Source organism: Phalacrocorax aristotelis, chromosome 7, assembly GCF_949628215.1.
Source record: "Phalacrocorax aristotelis chromosome 7, bGulAri2.1, whole genome shotgun sequence".
Taxonomy (NCBI): domain Eukaryota; kingdom Metazoa; phylum Chordata; class Aves; order Suliformes; family Phalacrocoracidae; genus Phalacrocorax; species Phalacrocorax aristotelis.
Window position 1 is genome coordinate 53993885 of NC_134282.1, and position 20558 is coordinate 54014442.

The following is a 20558-nucleotide window of genomic DNA, read 5'->3' on the forward strand; positions in this document are numbered from 1 at the left end:
TCCAAGTGCCAGGTTCTACCAAGTATTGTTATTCCAGATGAACTTTGATCAAAGCAGATGAAATCCCGTCCCTGCACTTCTCTATAAATTATCTGGTATGAAATCCAAACATTAACCTCTGTATAATTCGCAGCTGCAGTAACTCTGGGGATAATCCAGGACAATTTGCCATGCACAGACTGTATGTAGTATCTATGCTATATTTATTTCAATGTAATTTTAGCCAGCGCAAACAATGCGTTCAGCTTTGGCCGCCTACTACACCAGTCCAGCGACGGGAGCGTCTCTGAGAACCGTAACTCATTTTTGACGAGGCAAAGAACCAGCTCAGTGGATCTTTCCTTAAGAATCAAGTATTTACTAAGGGAGGACCACATACCCTTCATTTCAGAGGGAATGGCATTGCTGAGAAAGAGCATGGACCTGGAAGACACGAAGACTTGTTCCACATGCCTCTGGGGCGGCTCACACTCGTGGCGGCATCGGGACCATCACATCCCATGGCAGTACTGGTCACGGCCAGTCCCTCCAGTGCTCCGGTGCTAACGGAGCTCCATCAGCCCCACGCACCAAGTGCTCCTGTTTCCCAGCCGGCCGGCCAGACACCTCGTGCAGGAGATTTGGGTCCTGACCTGCATCCCCAGAGCAAAGCCGTCACGGGCTTGCAGCAAGCGACTTGGCCAGCTCCATTCATGAATCATCTCATAACCGGGGCTCTCTGGTGACACGGTAATTATGTGTTACAGTGTGGCTCCGTTATTATTCTCATATGTCCGCAAGCACAGCCTGGTGCAAGAGAGATGTGTCTTTCCAAGATTTTCATCAAACAAAGGACTAAACTCATCCGTGGTGTAACCAGGTCAACCTTGGAGCTTGCCCCAGAGCTGAGCCTGGCTCAGGCAAGCCAAGTAGTGACTAATGGGTTGACGAAGCCTCTCCAGACTTATGATTCGGGATGGGTTCGGCAATATTTCTCTCAGGAGCTTTCCTTGAGCAAGGTGATGTATTGCACTGAAGGCAGACGTGTGTCTGCAGCCTTGCATGTCCTGAATCTCCTGGACACAGGCACTGGGAGCCACGCTCTTCCCGCAGCCCCTGCCCCACTGCACAGCCAGCCAGGCAGGCTCCAATCATCCCAGCGAGTTGCTTTAATTGCTCGCATCTACTGAGGCAGCATCTCCTTCCTCCCGCTCGGCATCGCCAGTAAATTAAACATGCAGATAAGTAGAGGGGTGGGATAAGCCGCATGGCAGGAAGGACGGAAACGCAGCCGTGCTCCGTGCGTGGGCTCCAGATGCTGCAAGGCGTGGGGGGGGGGGGGCACAGAGCCCCCTCCCCCAGTCTGGTTTCGGGGGAGCTTTTGTTAATTAGCCCAGCTTAGGCCCTTGAGCATCTGTCTGCCTGGGTTTGCTCTGCTGCAGCAATGGCTACGGACTTTTGCTCGCCCCGAGGGTTGTGCACTGCCACATGCCCCCCCTCAGTGTCCCTGGGGTCGCCCAGCATCCTCCACCCTGTCCCCACACCATCCGTTGCAGCTGGTGTATGCTCAGAGGCTTGCGAGTTTCCCATCCCCGCGATATACGCGCCAATTTTATCTCGCAGAGCCAGGAGAGGGAGCCCAAGCCACCCCCACCGCCGCTCCTCGCCCCAGCCCCTGGCACCCACAGAGCTCCTCACCCGCCATGGCTGCTCGGCGAGGCAGCGTGGCACCGCACCGCGCTCGGCATCGCCCACGGACGCGCTGCCGGTGGGAAATTCCAGCTGCCTCCAGCAAGGGCTCTGCTCGGCAGCTCTTTGCAGCAGAGGTGCCTGCATGGGGTTGGGGCCGCATGGCCCGGTCGAGCCCTGCAGGAGTACTCCAGTTGGCCATCCCGTAGCCATCCTCCTGGGCCACGGGAGACACGTTCCCGTGAGCCGTGTGTGCAGCACAGGGGCCGAGCGATCCTCCCCACGCAGCCCTGATGCTGATTTTCTCTGCAGGCAACTCCAGCTGGAGGAGGCCAGGACCAGGACGGATCCTGTGCTGTGCCGGCAGGAGATTTTAACTCTTTGATGGTGCTGAGCATCTCCCTTTTCCCGGGGGCTGCAGCAGGAGAGTGGGTGCTGTCCGTGCAGGTCTGTACAGCCCTGGCACACTCCCCTCCTTGGCCCTCCAGGAGGGCAAGTCCAGTCTGGGGCTTGACTGGGGTCCCAACAAACCTTCAGAGCAAAACCCAAGTAACAAAGCCCCTGCAATCTAACACTGGCTTAATTTTGATCCAAAAAATAATAAAATCCTTTCCAGTCTGCCAAAAGCCGGATGATTTGGGGTTGGAGTCGCTGTGCTACACTGGTGAAACAAGGAGCCTGTGCTGTTTTCCCAGCCACGGGGCAAAGCTAAGGGCCAGTTTGCCCCTGCCAGCTCTCAGCGGTGCCCCACGCATCCATTAATGCCATTTTCCGCTGGGGCTCATGTAGAGATGCTGCAATGGGTGCCCTCAGCCCATGGCATTGCTGGAGGGCAGGGAATTGTCCCATGCTTGGCAGGGCCAGCACTGCTGCAGCTTCCCCATCACTGCAAAATCCCACCTTCCCACCCCAGCAAGGGCTGAGCCACCCCAGCATCCCTCCTGCTCCATGGCAAGGGCTCAGCTGGCAGGGCTGCATCCCCCGCCCTTCCTATCCCCCCCCACCCCAAAGGGGGTCCCAGCCCCTTCTCCAACAGGAGTGTTTCTGGGCTCCCCCTCCAGCAGCAGCATTTGGGGTTTGGGGGATGCTGGGGTGCAGCCGCGTGGCTGCCTCTGTCCATCAGCAGGATCAGGCCCCCAGGAGCCACCCAGCAGCGCGTGCCTTCCCAGCAGCCTTTCCCTTCTCACCCTACCTTCGCCGGCTGTCCCAGTTCGCCGCTCCAAGCAAGTTGTTTCAATCAGCTAATTGGTGCTAATTAATCCCAGCAGCTCCAGATGAGCGCAGAAGGCGCAGCAGGCCCTGGGCGCTGCCGCTTCCACGGCACGAGCGGCGGCTGCTGGGGCACGGCGGCTCCACTGAGGCTTTGCAAGAGGCTGGTTTCTCCCCGTTTGGCTTATCTGGGCCTTGATGTCCCCCGCCTCGTTCACCCCCCAAACGCCGTTTCAGTTTGAAGCATCAACTCTGTCTGCGTGGAGCGTCCTGCTTTGGTCACCAGCTCCCAGGAAAATGTTTTTTTTTCTTGGGAAGAGGTCATCGCTGGGTGGTTTGGGAATTAGAGGTGGCTGCTTCTGCTGGCTAATGTCATTAGCTCTACATTAATTGCATTAACCTTTCTACAGTTTCCAGTCCAGCCCACGGCACATGGTTTATCTTTAAAAACAGAATTGATTTTTTAGAAGAATATCAGAGGACAGATTCCTTTTACAACTCTCGGTATTCACTTGTTATCAGATCCACTGATATTTTATGGGAAGGCTCGGCACTAGAATACAACTCAGTAATCTTTCATCAGACTCTTGGCTGAATAATCTCCTTATAAGAAGGAAATCCTTTGTTTATTGGCAGAGTGCTTTTCTTTAAGGGGAATTCAAGATGCATTTAGTATTGGCCTCAAGTAGTTTTAATTCAGCAACAATAAAATAAGTTGGTGCAACATCTAATGTAATGGCTGGATAATTCTGTGTCTGGGTCGTATCCTGCTGATTTCATTCCCATGTAACCAGGAGACGACGAGCTAAAATGCTATGATTTCTAAGTATTGCTTCTCTCATCTCCAGTGATGGGGATCTTTAAAAACATGAGAAAATGCCTGTGTTTTGTGGCCAGTGCAAAGCCTGGCGATGCAGGCCATGGCTAGCGAGGCTGCTTCAGTGCCTGCTGGTACCCTGCACCCCTGAATTTATTTTGAGTTGGTGCCGTCTGGAGGTCCGTTTGCTAGGGGGTGAGAAGAGGAAGCAGGATAAAATTACACAGATTTTATTTCTTTGTCAGTGAGCTTGTGGCAGCCGTTTGAGCCCCGGTCTGTGAGGGTACCCGGCACCCAGCTGCACGGTGGGATGCCGGAGTCCTGAGTAACCCTGTGCATCCCGGTGCCACCTCCAGTTCATTCGCCTAGAAAATGGGACTGACAGCTCTGGGATGAAGCAGCGGTCCCTGGTGTTATCACTTGTTTATAACGGGGGACTGGGGTGGGGGGAAATCACCTTTTACGTGAAGGGAAGCAAGCACATGGATGCTTATGGATGCCATAGGGCCCTGCTATGATGCCCGGCCGGGAGGGACCAGGCACCAAGGTGCAGCACATCCCCGGCTCCCGCTGCAGAAAGCCGATGATAAAACGTGTGACTTGGTTGCAGTGACCCCGCAGAAGCTGGCGCCGCAGCCTGCCGGTCGGTGCCCAGAAACCCCCATTTATTGTTATTTTTTGAGAGAAAAGAGAGCTATTGCACGCCCAGCGCATACAGGCTGGTCTCACCGGTCACCACCGGACCTCGGTGACCGCCTGCGGGCAGGGAGGCCCCTCCTGGGCTGCCGCCGCCCCCTTGCGCATCCTCCGGGGGGGGGGTGGGGGGGTGGGCGGCAGGTGCCGGGACGGGGAGCTCCGCTTAGCAAAGAGGTAAAAACCGGTTTTTTCTCCCCTGAGCCGAGCTGCACCCACATCCCGCTACCCCCCCACCCCCACCCCTCCTTGGCTGGCCTCCCTTCCCGCCCCGGCCCCCCCCGCCCCGCGCGGGAGGCGGCTGCTCCGTCACGGCGGCGCGGGGTGACATCACCGCCGCCGCCGCACCGAGCACCCACCGCTTCGGCTGCTCGCCCGGGCGGGCGGCGGAGGGCTGCGGGCTCCCCGCTCTGCTGGGCCGGCTCGTCGGCACCCCCCCGCCCCCAGCCCTCCCCAAAGGGCGTCCTTTTCCTTGATTTTTTTTTATTTTCCCCTCTCTTTTCCTTCCCCCCCCCCCCACCCCTTTCCCCCCTCCCCTCCGCGCATCTCCCGCTCCCGCGGAGCTCCCGCAACCCTCCGCGGCTTCCCGCATGGTTGTCACCGAGGTAAGGACCTGCCGGCCCCGCCTGGGATGCTGTGCCGGCCCCGCCACCCCCGCAAGGTGCTGCGGAGGGGGCCCGGCCGCCGCCTTCCCCCCACCCAGCTTGAATTTATTTTTATTTTTAATATATTTTATTGTATTCCCCCACCCCCCGCCTCCCGCTTGCTCGGCCCCTCCAGCTCGCAGCCGTGCTGCATTTTTAACCCTTAGAGCAGCCGGCCGGGAGGGCCGGGGGCGGGCTGAGCATCCCCCCGCCGCCGGACCCCGCTATAAGCCGCTTTCCGCGAGCGCTCGGCAGATGCTGCCCAGACCTCTACAGGTGGCTGCCGGCTTGTCTGGGGAGGGGGGAGAGTCGGGAATGGGGCTGGGGGGGATTTAGGAGGGGGACGGGGGGGTTGCGGGGTGGAAGGAGTTCGGCGGCGGCTGAGCAAACCCACCCGAGCAGAGCTGCCCGGCGTGGGAGGCGGTGCGGGGTGATCAATTCCCTAAATCTGCCCTCTAACCCCTTAAATCTACCCTCTAACGCCCCAAATCTGCCCTCTATCCCCCCAAATCTGCCCTCTAACCCCTTAAATCTACCCTCTAACCCCCCAAATCTGCCCTCTGACCCTTTAAATCTGCCCTCTAACCCCCCAAATCTGCCCTCTAACCCCTTAAATCTACCCTCTAACCCCCCAAATCTGCCCTCTAACCCTTTAAATCTGCCCTCTAACCCCCCAAATCTGCCCTCTAACCCACCAGATCTTCCCTCTAGCCCCCAAAATCTGCCCTCTAACCTCTCAAATCTGCCCTCTAACCATCTGCTGGATCAGCCTGAGAGTCCGCTCTCCCAAATTCTTGGCAGTCCTGCAGAGGGGAAGGTTTTGCTCTCCGAGGACTTTCCTATTTCTCCCGGTCCCCATGATCCCTCGTGCAGGGAGATGAGTTCATCTCCTGCTCGCCCCATCCTGCAGCGGGTCGGGCTGGCGCCAGGGTGAATCTGCCACTAGGGTGGTACAGAGCACCCAGCATCCTGCTGAATTAGTGCGTGATACGGCGGAGTCCGGAGGAAAGGGGCCACCTCCGGCCTGTGGGAGCCACAGGACCTTGGGAGCGGAGCGGTACAAGCTGGACCTGCTCAGCCCAAGCCCTCCAGCTTGCTCTGCGGCCCCGACACAAGGACGTGGTTGTGCTGATGAGGCTAATGGTTCATACGCTTGAGGGGAAACAGCAGCCCTCCTGCCTCGGGAAGCCCTCCAAGCGAAGGGCTGTCTGGCCTCACGGTGGGCAGGGGCTGGCCATAGCTGGAAGGGTCTCAGCGCGCTGTGATTGCCATCCGGGGGATGGGACTGGCCCCATGGCGGGCAGGGTCTGGCCGTAGCTGGAAGGGTCTCGGCGTGCTGCAATCGCCATCCTGGGGATGGGACTGATGGGGTCCCTGCGCATGTTTGGTGCCACACCGCTGATCCGGGCTGCGGCACGGCTCATGGGGCTGTAGCGTTGGGCATGGCCCCTAATTAACTAGCTTGGTGCATGCAGAGTGGAAGCAAGCAGGAGTGAAGCTGTTGTGGTGCTTCTCTGAGCTCTGAGGCAGGACGTGTCTGGGGAGGGAAGTGGTAGCTGTGCTCTGCGTGCTGCCTTTCACCCCAAATGTTGCCGGCATCCCCTGTGGGAGGGGACACGCAGCAGGGGCACGAGTGTTGGCCTGAACATGCTGGGGATGTCCAGAGAGCCTGAAGATGCTCCAGGGCCAAAGCTGGTGTGCGCCCAGCCTCCCCAGTGCCCAGCGGCTGCTGGGCACGAATCGTTCTCTCCCGTCTTTGTCCTTAGCAAGTACCTTGCATTTTTGCTGCTTGGCTTTTGCTGGGTGGTCACCGCATTTGCATTTGTTGTCGGGTATTTCTGCACGCCTTGCGCTGCGTCGTGCCGTCCTGCAGCCCCTGCCAGCTTGACAAACCCACCAGCATCTGCGTTCAACAAAAAGTGGGTTTCCAGCTCTTCTGGGCGCTGAGAGAGGGATTGATGGACGGACCTGAAAAGTCAATTGGGTTGAAAGAACTACAAACTTACGGATACCAAGTATCACAGTTTTAAGCCAGGCTGACTAATCTGTAGTGCTCATTAACAGATTTTTTTTCTGAGTGTAAATTGATTTATTCAGAGTCACGTTGAGAAAAGGCCACAGGGCTGTAAGGAAAGCGCCTTCAGTGGGACGGGAAAGGACCCTGCTGTTAATCTGGGGGGAATGGAGGTGTAAACTGGGACGATCTCTACTGCGTGCACAGAGTATGCTTTCGCTAAAGCAGTGTAAAGCACCCTATAGATAGTATTTCCTGCAATATGGATTATCCTGATGCAAGCTGAAGGAAGGCCAAGACCAGGCTCCTGACGTGCCATGGCATCAGCGCCGGGGTCTTTCCAGGCACGTGGGGACACAGACCCCAGCGCCGAGGTGGAGGACGTGTCCTTTGCTCACTGGCCCATCCCCTTGGTGCAAGGCTGGCACGCACAGCCCAGGCTGATGGGGTGGGGCGGGGGGAAGAAAGTGGCACGAGCACCCATGGGAGAGGAGATGCTTTTTCTGTGTGTTTTTGGCTGCCAGGAGTCAGCGCGAGGTGGTGACTTGGGGAAGGGTCCAGTGCCCCGAGGCTGGAGGGAAGGGGGGTTTAGGGAAGGGGAATCCTGCGTGTGTTCCCACGGTGGGGCAGACAAAGAGGGGAGCCCCAGGGGACTTCTGGGTTCTTTGCATCCTGCCCAGCAGCAGGTGTCTAACTAAAACCGGCAAAGCCCACAGCTCCCAGCGCTGCCAGGGACAGGCATTTGCGGCGTTCCTGCAACAACTCCTCCCACGCTGGGGCCGCTTCCCAGGCGGTGCTGGAAACAGGAGCCATGGGTAGGATCTTACAAACTTTGCAAATATTCCTGAGCAGTTTATCCTTAGAGGAAAATTGATTTGAAAATCAGGTCCGGGTGCCTGACACCAGGCAGAGCTGTCCTAGCACCAGCCTGAGGCATGGGGAGGCACAAAAAGATTTCCCTGGGGTGTGGGGGAGTGGGGCTGGTGGAAGGCAAGGATAGGGCAGAAATACCTGCTATCAGTATGTGAAATAGGCTGTTTTCATCCGTGTCCCAAGCTACCCCCTTCTCTCCCACACAAAGAAATGCAAGCAGCTACAGCGCATCCCCAGACCTTGCTCTTTTGGGGGAGTTTGCTACCCGGGAGAGTTTAAACAGGTTATAAATAGGATGGAGAAGGACCAATGCAAAAAGAACCCACGCCTCACGCTCAGGGAGCTGCCCAGACTCTGTGACACCTCCCCTGGCATCATTGCATTGCGTGGTGTTGCATTGCATGGTGCTGCATTGTGTGACATTGTGTGGCATGGCATTGCTTTGCATGCCATGCCACGCCATCCTACACCATGCCACACCAGCTCTGCCTGGCCAGGGCTTTCTCCAGGCTCTGCAATAAGGGCTACCGAGGTGGTGGCCTTCAGCTGAGAAGATGCTGTAGGAATCAAGGGCAACTTCATCCCTGCTGTAGATCAGCTGGTCCCGCGACTGTCTGGGGCTTGGGTTTGGTGTGTGGTGTTTGTAAGCAGAAAACCAGCCCAAATGCACTATGTATAAAGAAAAGGGTCCGTGTTACAAAGCTAAACGAGTCTGATTGCAAAAGCGATAGGCAAACAGTGCTGACAGGCCCGGGTGTCATGGCAAATGGGGAATTGCTCGATGGCTGTGGTTTATAGGGTCTGGGTGAGTAATTCCTCACCCCGGATGACTTTCTGCTTTATGCCAGCAAGCAGGAAGAGCACGAAGCCGAGCTGATGGTGAGCGGGCGGCGCGGGGCTGGGGTGAGAAGGGATGTGAGTCACAGGATGGAGAACAGAAGCGGGAGGAAAGAGCCCACGGATGGGCTCTTCAGATTTATTTGCCATCGAAAGTGTAACGAGATCTTTGGGGATAGCCAAGTGGGAATCCTGTGGTCAGGGAAGGGCTAGACAAATTTAACCTCTGAGCAGGGGCTGTACCGGGTGTGTTTTGGCAGGCAGAGGCACGGCAGAAGTCCCTGGGTACATCAATGCCGCTTCCAGCCTCCACCCATCACCAGAGGCTGTTTCCAAAGCCCTAAATATAATTAACCATGAACACAAGTTAGTGGGGGCCTGGGGGCGTGTTAATTTTGGAAATATAGTTTTAAAATGACTGGAGGTTTTTCTAGATGTAGTTTAAAAGAGGATGCCATCTGGGAGGTCCCGCAGCGTGCATTAGCCTGAATTATCCTCTGGTCTCCTCTGGTTTTATTATCTATTAGTTGGCATTAGTCGTCGAGCCACACTGCCTGGATAATGGCTCACCCTCCTAGTTCAGCGAGCAGATGAAGCTAAAACCAAAACCCACAGAGCAAATTGCAACTATGTCCTGTTGTGATCAAACGCAATAAATAAATGATGCTCTAACACAGGTAAATAGTGATTACCGCCGAGGCCCTTGGTGGGGAGGCTACGGTTGCAACGCCGTGACGGTGGCAGCCGAAATGATGTTCCTGACGGGCAAGTCGCAGTGTCCTCTGCCTCGGCCGTAAGGGCAGATTTAGAGTGTCTGGGGCAAATGCTGATCCCATGGAAAAGCTGATACTGGTTCAATCAATAGAAAGCTTAATTGAAGGCACTGGGCCATGTTATCAGGGAAAACGGCTTTGCAGAAATTAGGCTTTGGACAGCACAGCTTGGCTTTATTTCTGGAGAAATAATGGGCGAAGTCTTCTCCAGGCAGTTTGTTAAAAATGAACTTGATGAAGCACCGTGTGTGCTCTGACGCTTGAGAAACGGCTCCAAATAATATTCATAAAACTCATGTTAATGATTAGGTGCAAGCTAACCAATGTATCTAGCAAACAGATTAACGGGATTTATCATTGCATGGGGTTTTGCTGATGGTGTTGGGATCAACAGGGCTCCTTCAACCCCGAACCCAGCCAGGGCTGTGCCCCGGAGAGCGGGGCCAGGTCCCCACGCAGGACCGAGCGGCTGGCACGGTGCTGTGACAAGGGGCAGATGCTCTTCCCAGTGCGAGAGGGGCGTGGAGGCAGCGGCAGAGGCAGAAACAACCCCCGGAGGGTGCAGGAGGAGGCTTCCTCTGCCTCTTGCTGCCTTAAAATCCTTATATTTTCAGTTGGGGTTCGGCAATGCGGCAGTTGGAAAAGCCTCGCTCGTTTGGGCTGCCCAGGCAGAGTTGCCTGTAAATAACTACCTGGGCAAAATGGATTCACGAGGTGGGTCTGAGGTATGGAGGGACGGTGGCTCTTCTGGAGGAGGTGCTTTGCAGCGTGCGGTGGGTGGAGAACACGTAATGGTGTGTGGTGCCGCAACTGGAAGGAGGTAAGGAGGCCGCACCGCTGACCAGCTGGACCGGGATGGAGCGAGGGGGTCAGCACTGACATGTTGCTAAAGCACAGAACAAGCCCCCTTGCCCCCAGCAGCGTGGATGTTCGCTAACCTTTAGCTTTGGGGGGATTTCTGGGCGTTGGGAATGAGCATAACAGGCTGCTTTGAGTCTGAAAATGGAAGCTCCCTGTTTCAAGAAGTATTGCTTTCATCAAAGGCAACTTGCCTGGCCTGCAGTTTTTTAATGAGTTTTAATTGTGATTCAATGCAGCATTAATCTGGTGCTTTAATATTGCCCGCCTGTGGCCAGCAGGCTCGCTGGGCGCTGTAATTCATACCCTGCAAATGCAGCACAGGGTTGTGTCCCCCCCCCTTCTTCTTCTTTTCATGGAAATTTTATCAAATGATGAATGGTTCAATTCATTACCCAGCTAGCAGAGAGCTCAAAGGAGTCAGATCCTGGATTCCTATCTCCCGAGTCAGTGTGTAATTACCCAAATCTGGCAGCAGGCAAAATCTACGTGATGGAGCCAGCTGCTAGAGTCCCCCACAAATCTGTGAATCCCATCGTTCCCGGGCTGGGAGGGGACCAGCGCCAAGCTCAGCTCCCAGAAATCCCGCGCTCCTTTGTTCATCGCAAAGCTGTTGGCAAAGCCCTGTCGCTGCGGCTCTCTGGCCAAAGTCGGTCTGCAGAGCCTTCAGCATCGCCATGAGAAGCCCCAGGAGCAAAACTGCTCCGGGGAGAGGCTGTGCTGGGGCGGTGCTGGAGCATCTGAGACATTTCTTGAGTTGCAGAGGGCAGAGAAATAGGGCTAAACTCTTCAGAGCTGAGCCCAGAGTGGGGTCATGCTATGGCTGGTGAGCACGACAGGGTCCCTGCTTGATGGGAAACGTGAGCATCCTTGGGCAGGGCAGGGTGACAGCTGCCTCACTGCACCAAAAATGAGGCTTTCCAACCTGTTGCTCCTTGCTCACATAAAAGCGCGCCCAAGGAAGCGCCTGTTCCCGCTCAGCACCAGAACGGGAGGTGCCTGCAAGCTGCAATGCACTGCCCTTCCCACCTGGCTGCTGACCACAGCCCCCACCCTCCTGGTGGGGTACAGACCTGGCTTTTCCCCTCTCAGAGTGGCTGTTTCTCCCGGTGACAACCTGCTGTGCGAATCACTCAAATAAACTGTGCCAACTATCTCCTGTGCCAACGGGTCAGGAGTAGCTGCGCTCCAGCTAAAAAGCCCCATGGAGCAGCCGGGGAAGCTGCTGGGGCCAGTCCAGGGACGTGCACGTGCCTGCCTTGGGGACCGGGGGATGCCAGCGCCGGGCATCGCTGTCACAGGGTTAATGCCCTTTGGTTTTGGTAACAGGAAGGACCTAAAAGGCTGGTTCTTGGGGCTGGAGGAGTGCTGGTGCTGTTGCCGAAGCCCGAGCCATTAGCGATGCAGGGATGAGGGTCCCTTTGCAGCCAAGGCTGTCCCCTTGGACAGGCCAGCCCTGGCTGTCTTCTGCTCTGAGCACCCCTGCTCTCTGCCTGACAATAGCTCCTATAAATTCCCCTGAGAATAATGGTCTCTCTGTCTGTGCACAGGACTCTCTCTGCCTCCCCACCCCAAAGCACGCCGGCCCTCGCAAGGGCTGGGGGGGCTACAGGGTGGTGGGGGCCCCATCCTGACCCATCCGTGCCAGCAGCACCAGGACTGTGGCTGCAGAGGGTCCCATAGCTGCAGGCGGGCTGGGGCCATCACGATCCTGGCTGCCAGCACCCAGAGCCCCTGCACTGGGTGCTTTGGGGCTCGATATCCCCACTGGTGAATGAGGGATGGCTCAGCCTGTGCTATGAAATACCCGCTCGTGGCTGCGATAAGCCGCAGTTTCGCCGTGTGGGGCTGGGGGACGGTGACGAGAGCAGGGGGGCTGGAGCCAATCCTAATAGCATTAGGAATTATCTGCCTGCAGCTGTGCTGGCGCCGGCGGCTGCACCCCGGTGCATGTTGGCACCCAGCGTGTCTCGAGTGCGTTTGGTGAAGCTGAGGTTCAGGCTTCGTGCCTGGTGGGGGCTTGCGGCAGGCAACAGCGGCGCTGCTGTAACCAAAGGGTTTCCCTTTCTTCCAGGGTCGAGGAGCACCCACGGTTCCCTGAGCCCCGCGTCCAATCCTGGGTGTCAGGAGGCACCCGACGAGCCTGTGGAGCAGAGCAGGGCAGGTGAGGACCCCACGCTGCACCCGCACCCCAACAGACCTGGGGGGGACCAGAGGGGGATGGAAACAACCCGGGGAACTGGCAGCCCCTCTCGCTCCCTCTGTGCCACCCCCAATTGCTCTGCAGGCAGCTGGGCAGGTGGTTGCACGGCCAGAAAAGCAGTTTTTATCCAGAGGAGTGCAGCAGCTGCCGCAGATCTCCTCCCCCCAGAATTTAACCCTGTACCCCAAAGAAGCTCCGTACATCAGAAGAGAGCAGATCCGTGGAAAACTCAGTCCTTGTGGAAATGCTGAGTCCTTTAAGCAAGTGACCAAAAAGCTGAACGTGCAAAAATATTGCTTGGGTGAACAGGGGCGCTGCTGCGATGCAGCGAGCATCCCATGTGAGCTCAGCCTGCGGGACGCCGGCTCCTGTGCCTTCCCGGGGGGATTTACAGCTCCGGCTCGGTTCGCTACGAACCTCTGGCAAAGAAAGTCCCTTTGGCTGCTCTCACAATTATATTAAGTGCAGAGAAACCTGATTCTAGAACATTGTGTGCTAAAATACAAGGTAAAATAGGGAAAAGGCGAGGTTTGAGGCTGTGGTGAATGTATGGACATCATGGGGCAGCGGGAGAATATTGCAAATGTTCCTCCATGAGCTTCCCTTGCTCTTGTTTGTGCCTGAATAACGAGTCTCTGTTGTGCTTCTGCGGATGGTTTGCCCCTTCCTGGGAGCCAGTGCACAAGGCAGGGCTTGTCCGGGCTCCAGCTCCCCGGCGGGCACCGCGCGGGCTGGCAGCGGGGGGGTCGGTGCCTCCCGCATCCCGGCCCCAGCCGTCCTGTGACCTTCATCCACCCAGGCTCTGGCACTTCCTCGCGCTGGCCAGGAAATGGGTTTCTGAAGCCTGAAATATTTAGAAGATAGTGTTTGTTTTTCTTCTTCTTTTTTTTTTTTTTCTCTTTCCTTCTTTTTTGGAAAACTTTTGCCCCCAACTGGGATAAACTTCCAAAAAACCCTTGCGGTTTTGTAAGCCGTCCAGGAATGAATGGCTCTGTGCGGGAGCGGCTGGGCTGGGAAAGGAGCCACCGGAGCCCAGGCTGCGGGGTGCTGCCCCGTGCCCTGAGGAGCACCCCGGGGTGCTCATTCCCAGGGAGTGTTTTTGGGCCTTTGGGTTGAAAACAGCAAGTGAGGGAGGGATGTCTGAGCTGCTCACCCATGCGCTGCCTCCCTGCTTTAGAAAAGTCCTGTTTGCCAGGGTAAATAAGTTTCTGTGGTTCATGTCCTGTACAAAGCTGGGGCTTGGTAAGGGTTTTTTTCAGGCTATCACAAAAGTAGCAATGTTGGTGCTCCCAAGCGGTCTTTTTGCCCTGATTTTTTCACTGTCACCCACCAAATAGCATTTTCCCAAGCAGTTTCTTACCCATGGGGTCCAGCAGCCGCCCTTCTCCCCACTGTCCCCCAGCCCTTTAACACCCGTGCGTGTGCCTTTTCACCTCTTTACAATTAAAAAGCAGGTGACTTTAGAAGGGGTTGGATTTATGGCGTCCTCCCACCGGAGGCTTTCTCTTGTTATACAGACAGCCCTGCTTATTCTGCTTAAAACTGGCTGGAAAAAACTGTTGTAACCAAACCTCTTGACTCAGTCTTCTTGATGATGTGCGATGCGATGTGAAATAAGGCTCATGGACAAGCGCCTGGCTTGGTTACCCACTCGTCTCAAGACGTGAAAAGAGACGTTTTTTCCCCTCTCTGAGTTTCTAAAACCCTCTCAAGTTGACTAAAAACATGCAATATTTTTGCCTTCAAGGAAACATTAATCCAAGAAGCTGGAGGAGGGTAACACCGCGTGGCCGGTGACCCAGGGGCAGCTCTGGGGGCCAGAAACGCTTTGTGTTTCACCAGGATGTTTCCGCCAGCTTTGCGGGGTGGGAAGGAGTTGGGAAACAGAGCGGGAGGAAAATTGAGGCTGTTTACAGGATTTATTGACAAGCATGAGATTTATGTTTCTTCTCAGCACACGGGCCCAGGAGACATTTGGTTTTACTCCCCTGGAAGGTTTCTTGGGGGGCAAAATGGTCCAAAATGGGGTCCCCACCAGTACCGCAAATGCTGGTGTCGGGGATGCTTCCTGCATCGTTCCCAGGCAGCCCATGACATCTGTGGGACCATGTGAAGTGCCCGGGGCGGGTGGGAAGCAGCACCGTGGTCAAGGAGGGATGGGGACCCGCGGTGACAGCCTGGCCACGTGGCCAGGAGACATCTGGCCTCGCTTGGTGCTTTTTTCCCAGCGGCTTGGGAAGAGGAGAGGCTCTTCCTAGGCAGTCAGGGGGCTCTAGAAAGAAGAAATCATTGACAAGTTGAACTCCAGGGAAAACCCAGTCACTTCCTTCCAGGCTGGAAAAAACTCAGCTGGCAGATACCGCTTCAGAAATGTTCATCTGCCTTTTGCCCTTTGTTTAGACTGTGTTAATGGGATATTAATAATATTCCCAATCTAATGGGATGTTAATATTTGTAAAATCAATCAACTGCCATTTGAAAGCTGGATAAACACAGGGCTCTCTTTGCCTCTTCTTGTCTGTGCGCTAAGGACGAGTGGCTTTCCCAAACTGAACCATGCCTGCCAAAAACCCCATCTCGCCCCCCCCAGCCCAGCTCCGGGGTCACCGTTGTGGAGCTGGGGTGCACCCACCCCCCCAGTGGGTGCAGGAGCAGAGCTCTGCTCTGGCTTTTGGCAGCTCAGCCCCATTTTGGGGGGGGACCAAATCAGAGCAGGGCTGTGTGTCTGTGTGCAGGGGGGTGTCAGCCCCTTGGGAGCTCTGCCCTGGGCTGTATGACTGCCTGATGTCCCCTGTCTTTCCTCTGCATGGACATTGCCCCATTGCTAATGTCATCACAGCTCTGATCTTGGGTGCAGGGTGCTGCTCGTCCTGTCAGTGCCGGCCACTGCAGAGTACCCGCCGGGGTGCTGGAGGGCAGGCACAGGGCGAAGCTGATGCAGGGACATCTGGATTTGCAGCACAACCTCGGAAAAGTCCTTTCAGAGCATCCCAATACGCTGCTGTCCCTGTCCCCCTTCCCTGGAGCTGCTCTGGCAGGGCTCTGGGATGCAGGCACCTGGGGCAGAGCAAGCCCAGGAGATGCCCAGGCTCCTGCCGACCCGAGCGTGACCCCCTCTTGGAGGGACATCACCCCACGAGCTTCACAGCAGCCCTGGTGCTGCTTCTTGGGTCAGGGCTGAGCATGGGGCAGCCCAGATGCACCCCTTAAGCGCAGCCGCTGCTCCTGCAGCGTTGGTATCTCACCGTTGGACTCGGTGTCAGCGGGCTCTGTCCCCCTCCTCTGCTGTCCCTGCCAGGGGGAGAGGTTCGGTGTGTGGATGCATTGGTGGGGGGCACCTTCCTGGGGTGCAGCACGAGCAGACGGTGCCAGCCCACCCGTGAAGGAGGCAGCCAGGCTGTGTCAGCGCTGGTGCTCCTGCACTGCCAGGCAATGAAATCCCTTATCTCATCATTCCTTAGAGCAAACGGGCAAATTCAAAACCCCACGAGTAAGGACACAGTGAATTCAGCGTCAAATCCCACGTCTGTTTTCTGAATGCAGCCTCAACCCAACAAGTGGTCTGGGGGCTCTGCTGAGCCCCCGCTGCGGATGTCCCACATGCCAGCGTACAGCCCTCCGATGGGCTGGCGGCATCCCCCGCCGCCGAGAAGCCTGTGAACTACTGCCGCCGCCGGTATGGGGCACGGCCCTGCCACGGGGGAGCCGCCAGCGGGGTGCTGTATGGGGTGAGACCTCAGCTACGCCCCACACCGACCCCCAGCCACCTCCGCTTTCCCCCCCCCAGCAGAGTTTCTACCTTTGCCAAGCGGTCTGTGAGCTTGTCCCCACCGCTGCTGTCCAGCTGTGCCAGGCAGGGCGAAGCCCAGCGGGACGGAGGGGATGGGAACACCACAGCCTGTTTTATGGGAACGTGGTCTTTTTTGAGGCCCTGCTCAGTGCATTTGTTCCGGTGTTTATTAGAGCCCGAAGGTGTTTCCTGCGGCTGGGTGCAGAGCTGAAGCCATTTGCTCAGCTTCCCTCTACCGCTCCAGCTGTTTGTGCCATCAGCCAGATGCATAAATAAGGAGAAAACAAGGAGCTTTGCTGGTTACTGTAGGATTTGGGTCCTCAAAGTGTTGTTAAGAGCAGGCTGAAGGGCTCTCCCCCGCTCCGTGGACTGTGCATGTGTAAAGGGCTGGTGGAGATGGAGGAGACGGGGTCTCTTGTCAGTGGTACAAACTTGTACGAGCCATGGGCCAGATGCTCCAGCACCACGTCCCGCCAGGAGACAGTGAAAATGGATCTGGTGGGGTGGGATGGGAGGAGGAGGACCCTCTCCCAGCACAGCCGATTCACCTCTCCCCGCCGAAAGAAGAGGGGCTGATAGCAATTCATCCTGTGGTGGATGTGCATCGCAGCAAGGGATGCTGCCTCGTGCAGCATCAGCTGGCAGGGGTGAGGACCGGCGTGCCCGCGGCTCCGCAGGCTGCTGCGCTCTGCCCGGCACAGTGCCCCGTGTTGCATCAATAAAACAAAAACTATGCAGTTGCTTATCAGCTTTTCGTGGGGATCAAACCTGTATCAGGACCAGGAGAAAAAAGCTTCTTCCCAAGGAGGAGACTCTTTGTTCTTGTACATTTATAACTAATTGGGGATGTGTATAATAATTTTTTTACTAAGGATCAAAACATGCATGGTAAAGCTTGATCTGAAGGAAAAAGCAGCTTCAAAATGCTGATGGCGTTTGGGATTGTGGTCCTGGTGCTGGCAAGGGAGCATTTCCAGGCGGCACTTCTGCCCACTGGCAGCCGTGGAGGGGCTTGCACGGGTCTCCGTGAGACCCTGGGGCTTGGCCGGACTGGTGCTGGTGGGAAGCAGAGTTGTGCCTGTCCCCAGCCCTGGCCCGGGAGCCACCGTGCTCTCATGGCAGCAGGAGATGGATGAGGTCCCGCAGCACTGCTGATGTTATCTTAGAGTTGAAACTACCAAGCCGTCCAAACCATAATAGCTGCATGGGGGCTCAATGGGGAGCTTTATTCTTCACTATTGACATAGTTATACTGTAATGGGATACGCAGTTTTGCCTGTCTCATAAATACCCATAATCTGCTTTTTAGAGGTCAACATGTAGCCCTGAACCGACGTCATACAACTACCAAACCTCTCCTTCCCCTCCAGCCCCTGTAGCTTTCTCAGGCTGGCAGGGCTTGATTTTGGGGCTCTGACCATCGTCGCTGCTGTGCAGCCGTACGGGGCATGCTGTCAGCCCGGTACGGGCATGCGGGGCTCCAGCTGCCGCCCCTGACGGCTGGGGCTGCTCCGTGCAGGCACATGGGCTGGGAACATGTTAACAAGCTGCATCCATCAGCCTGTGCTGGATTTCACGCAAACCACCTTTTTTTCAAATATCAAGCAAGTGCTTCTTACAGACAAGCACAAATTCAAAACCTACAGCCTTTGAAATTGCACCACTTTAAAAGTTTTCTCAGTGGCAGTGAGCAAAATGGCTTTTCCCCACAGCTGAGTGCAAACCCCCCCATTTCTGGTGCTCGCAAAAGCCGCCTGCGCTGAAAACACCCAGCAAAATAATCCTCCCCATTTTGTGCTCCCCCAAGGAAGCCATGGGGAGGCTGCGTGGAGCGGCCCCTCGCCTGTTGTCCCACTCCCACGTCAGGCCATCCCCGTGTGGGGTTTGGGGCCGGATCCTGCCCTGGCTGCAGCAGGCGAGGGGCGGACGTGCCCACGCCGATGCTTTGGGGGCTCTGAGCGGAGCAGCTGCCTCGCCGGCAAACTTCACCGGGGCGTATGAATAGATGTTGCTTTACATCCCGCTGCTGATCCCAGGGTTTCTGGACAGGTTAATGAGTACGTTACGGGGCTGTGTATGAGTCAGGTAATGTGCCCTGTACGTAAATGTCCCCATTTGCTAACGATTTCAGCAGCAAAAACTGTTTGTGTTGGAATTACTTTGTTCTCCGGAATAAAGTAGGTGGCGATGAGTAGTTATTCTAAACGGGGCTGGCAGCCACTGGGGAGGACACGGGGGTCGGCGTGATGGCTGCTGCCGGCGGCTCGTGGGGCTCAGCCTCGTGCCCTGCCGCCAGCGATGCTCCAGCTTGTGCAAAATCTGCCCAGGAGCAGGTCCGTGGGGGTCGGACCCTGCCACGCATTGCCCAACGCCGCGGCGCGGAGAAGCAGGAAGGGTTTGTTGTGTTTTATCTCAGCCTCCCGGGATGGTGAATTGAATGTTTTTGCTTTCCCTCTCTGCACAGAGCTCTTGTCGAGTCAATGAGAGACCTCCACAAGTCTAGCGTGCTGGGAAGCAAGCACAGCAGCCTGGTGAGTGTCCCGCGCAGGGCATTTTAATAAGGCTGGGACAGAGAGATGCATAGAAACAGCAGCTGAGCCCAAGCCAGCCAAGGGCCCAACTGGCTGGCTCTGCTCTGACGGTCTCTTGGCACAAAAGAGAAACTGCTTAATTTACACCGGAGACTCAGCATTTCTTAGCCCGTCTGCTTTTAAGTCGAGCTCGGGCTGCAAACGCGCCCGTGTGCCCCGGCTGAAGCATCAATTCTGCAGCAATGCTGAATCTGGACTTTCAGACACGTTTGGTGGCTGAATTACGCCAGCACGCTGCCAACATGTGTTGCTCTCTGTGGCGGAATTGTTATTAAAATGAAGAACGGGATGTGCCTAAATGTTAAATCTTACCGAGCCTCGTTAGCATGAAAGCCATTAATGTGAACAAAAGCCGTTTTCAAGGTTGAATTGAGAAGCATCAGAGCATTAGAGTACTGGAGAGATTAAAATCAGCATTTGTTTGGCTCTAATCTAATGTGCATGGAACAATAAGCATTTGATGACTAATTTTGGCAATGGTGGGTATCTTATCAAAATATAGCTGTTTAATTTCAAGCTTTTCTTTGGGGAGTGGATTCCAGCAGCATAAATCCTACATGCATGCTTTGCTAATGCACCGGTCATGCACTGAGCAGGTCCCATCCTCTGTGTCTGGAGGAGGCAGGGCAGGACACGTCTCCGGGTGGCACCGTCCTGCCGCAGCCCGCCAGCGGCTCTGCCAGCTCCTGCTTGTGCATTTTCCCCTCTGAGAGGAAGAAATAGTGGCTTTGCTCAAGCAAAGCAAGCGGGGGTGGGTTTGGGGCAGGGTTTGGCTTTGTGGGGGCTCCCCCACCACGTAGTGATGGCAGGGACAGTGTTTTGCCGTTTGCCAGCATTGATTTTGGGCATGAGCACAGCCCGGCTCGTCCCAGTGCTCTCGCCGGCGCAGGTCCCCTGGCTCTGGCCGTTGCGGGTCCTGGGCTCCCCCTCAAGTCCATGGCCAATATGTACCACGTCCTTTGGGAAGGGGTTTAATCCCCCATGGCCATGAGGCTCCTAAATCCCCCGGAGCTGATGCTCCCATCGGGTGTGGAGGAGCATCGGGACCAGAGCAGGGTCACGGTGGCCCCATGGGGTCTTTGGGGACAATGGCTCTGTCCTGGAAGGCACCGGCAGCATGCTTGGGAGCATGGCATGGCGCTGGGTCTGGCAGTGGCTTTTTCCTCTAAAATAAGCCCTGATGAGCTGTTTTGGTGTTTTCTTCCCCGCTCTCTGCACGCGGGAGCTGTGAGAAGTGTCCTTGGGCACGGGCGGGGGACATCAGGCAACCCTGTGCTTCCTACAAATGAAGCCGTCGCCTCGGTTAAGACCTGCTGAAAAGCAGCTCTTGTTTTGCCCAGTAACATTTCGTTACCTTAATGGCTGATCGATACTCGAAATGTCAAACTTGAGCAGCGCTGACCTTTCTGACGGAAAATAACTTCTGCCCGGCGGCTCCCAGGGATGCGCAGGCAACGCGTCAGCTCCGGAGAGGGGAGAGGGAAAATAACCCTGTGCAAGGGGGAGCACAGGGCGTCGGGGGGGGGGGTGGGTTTCAGTTGTATTTGATTTGCCTTGTACAAAACCGTGCCTTCTTTGTACAAAACGG

The 20558-nt window shown here is 56.2% G+C and overlaps 1 protein-coding gene across 4 annotated transcripts in view; it reads left to right on the forward strand.

Moving 5' to 3' along the window:
• The first annotated feature begins 4464 nt into the window (after nt 1-4464).
• CORO2B (coronin 2B) overlaps nt 4465-20558 on the forward strand; it is a 45241-nt gene continuing 29147 nt past the window's right edge. The window contains exons 1-3 of one of the 4 annotated variants that reach the window (XM_075100793.1): nt 4465-4564; nt 12461-12550; nt 18844-18910. In XM_075100793.1, coding sequence (XP_074956894.1) covers nt 18860-18910 — 51 coding nt within the window. In that variant the 5' untranslated portion in view covers nt 4465-4564; nt 12461-12550; nt 18844-18859. Of the gene's footprint in view, nt 4565-4702; nt 4993-12460; nt 12551-18843; nt 18911-20558 lie in introns of those variants that run through there. The other 3 variants (XM_075100797.1, XM_075100796.1, XM_075100795.1) reach the window with 3 other exon arrangements.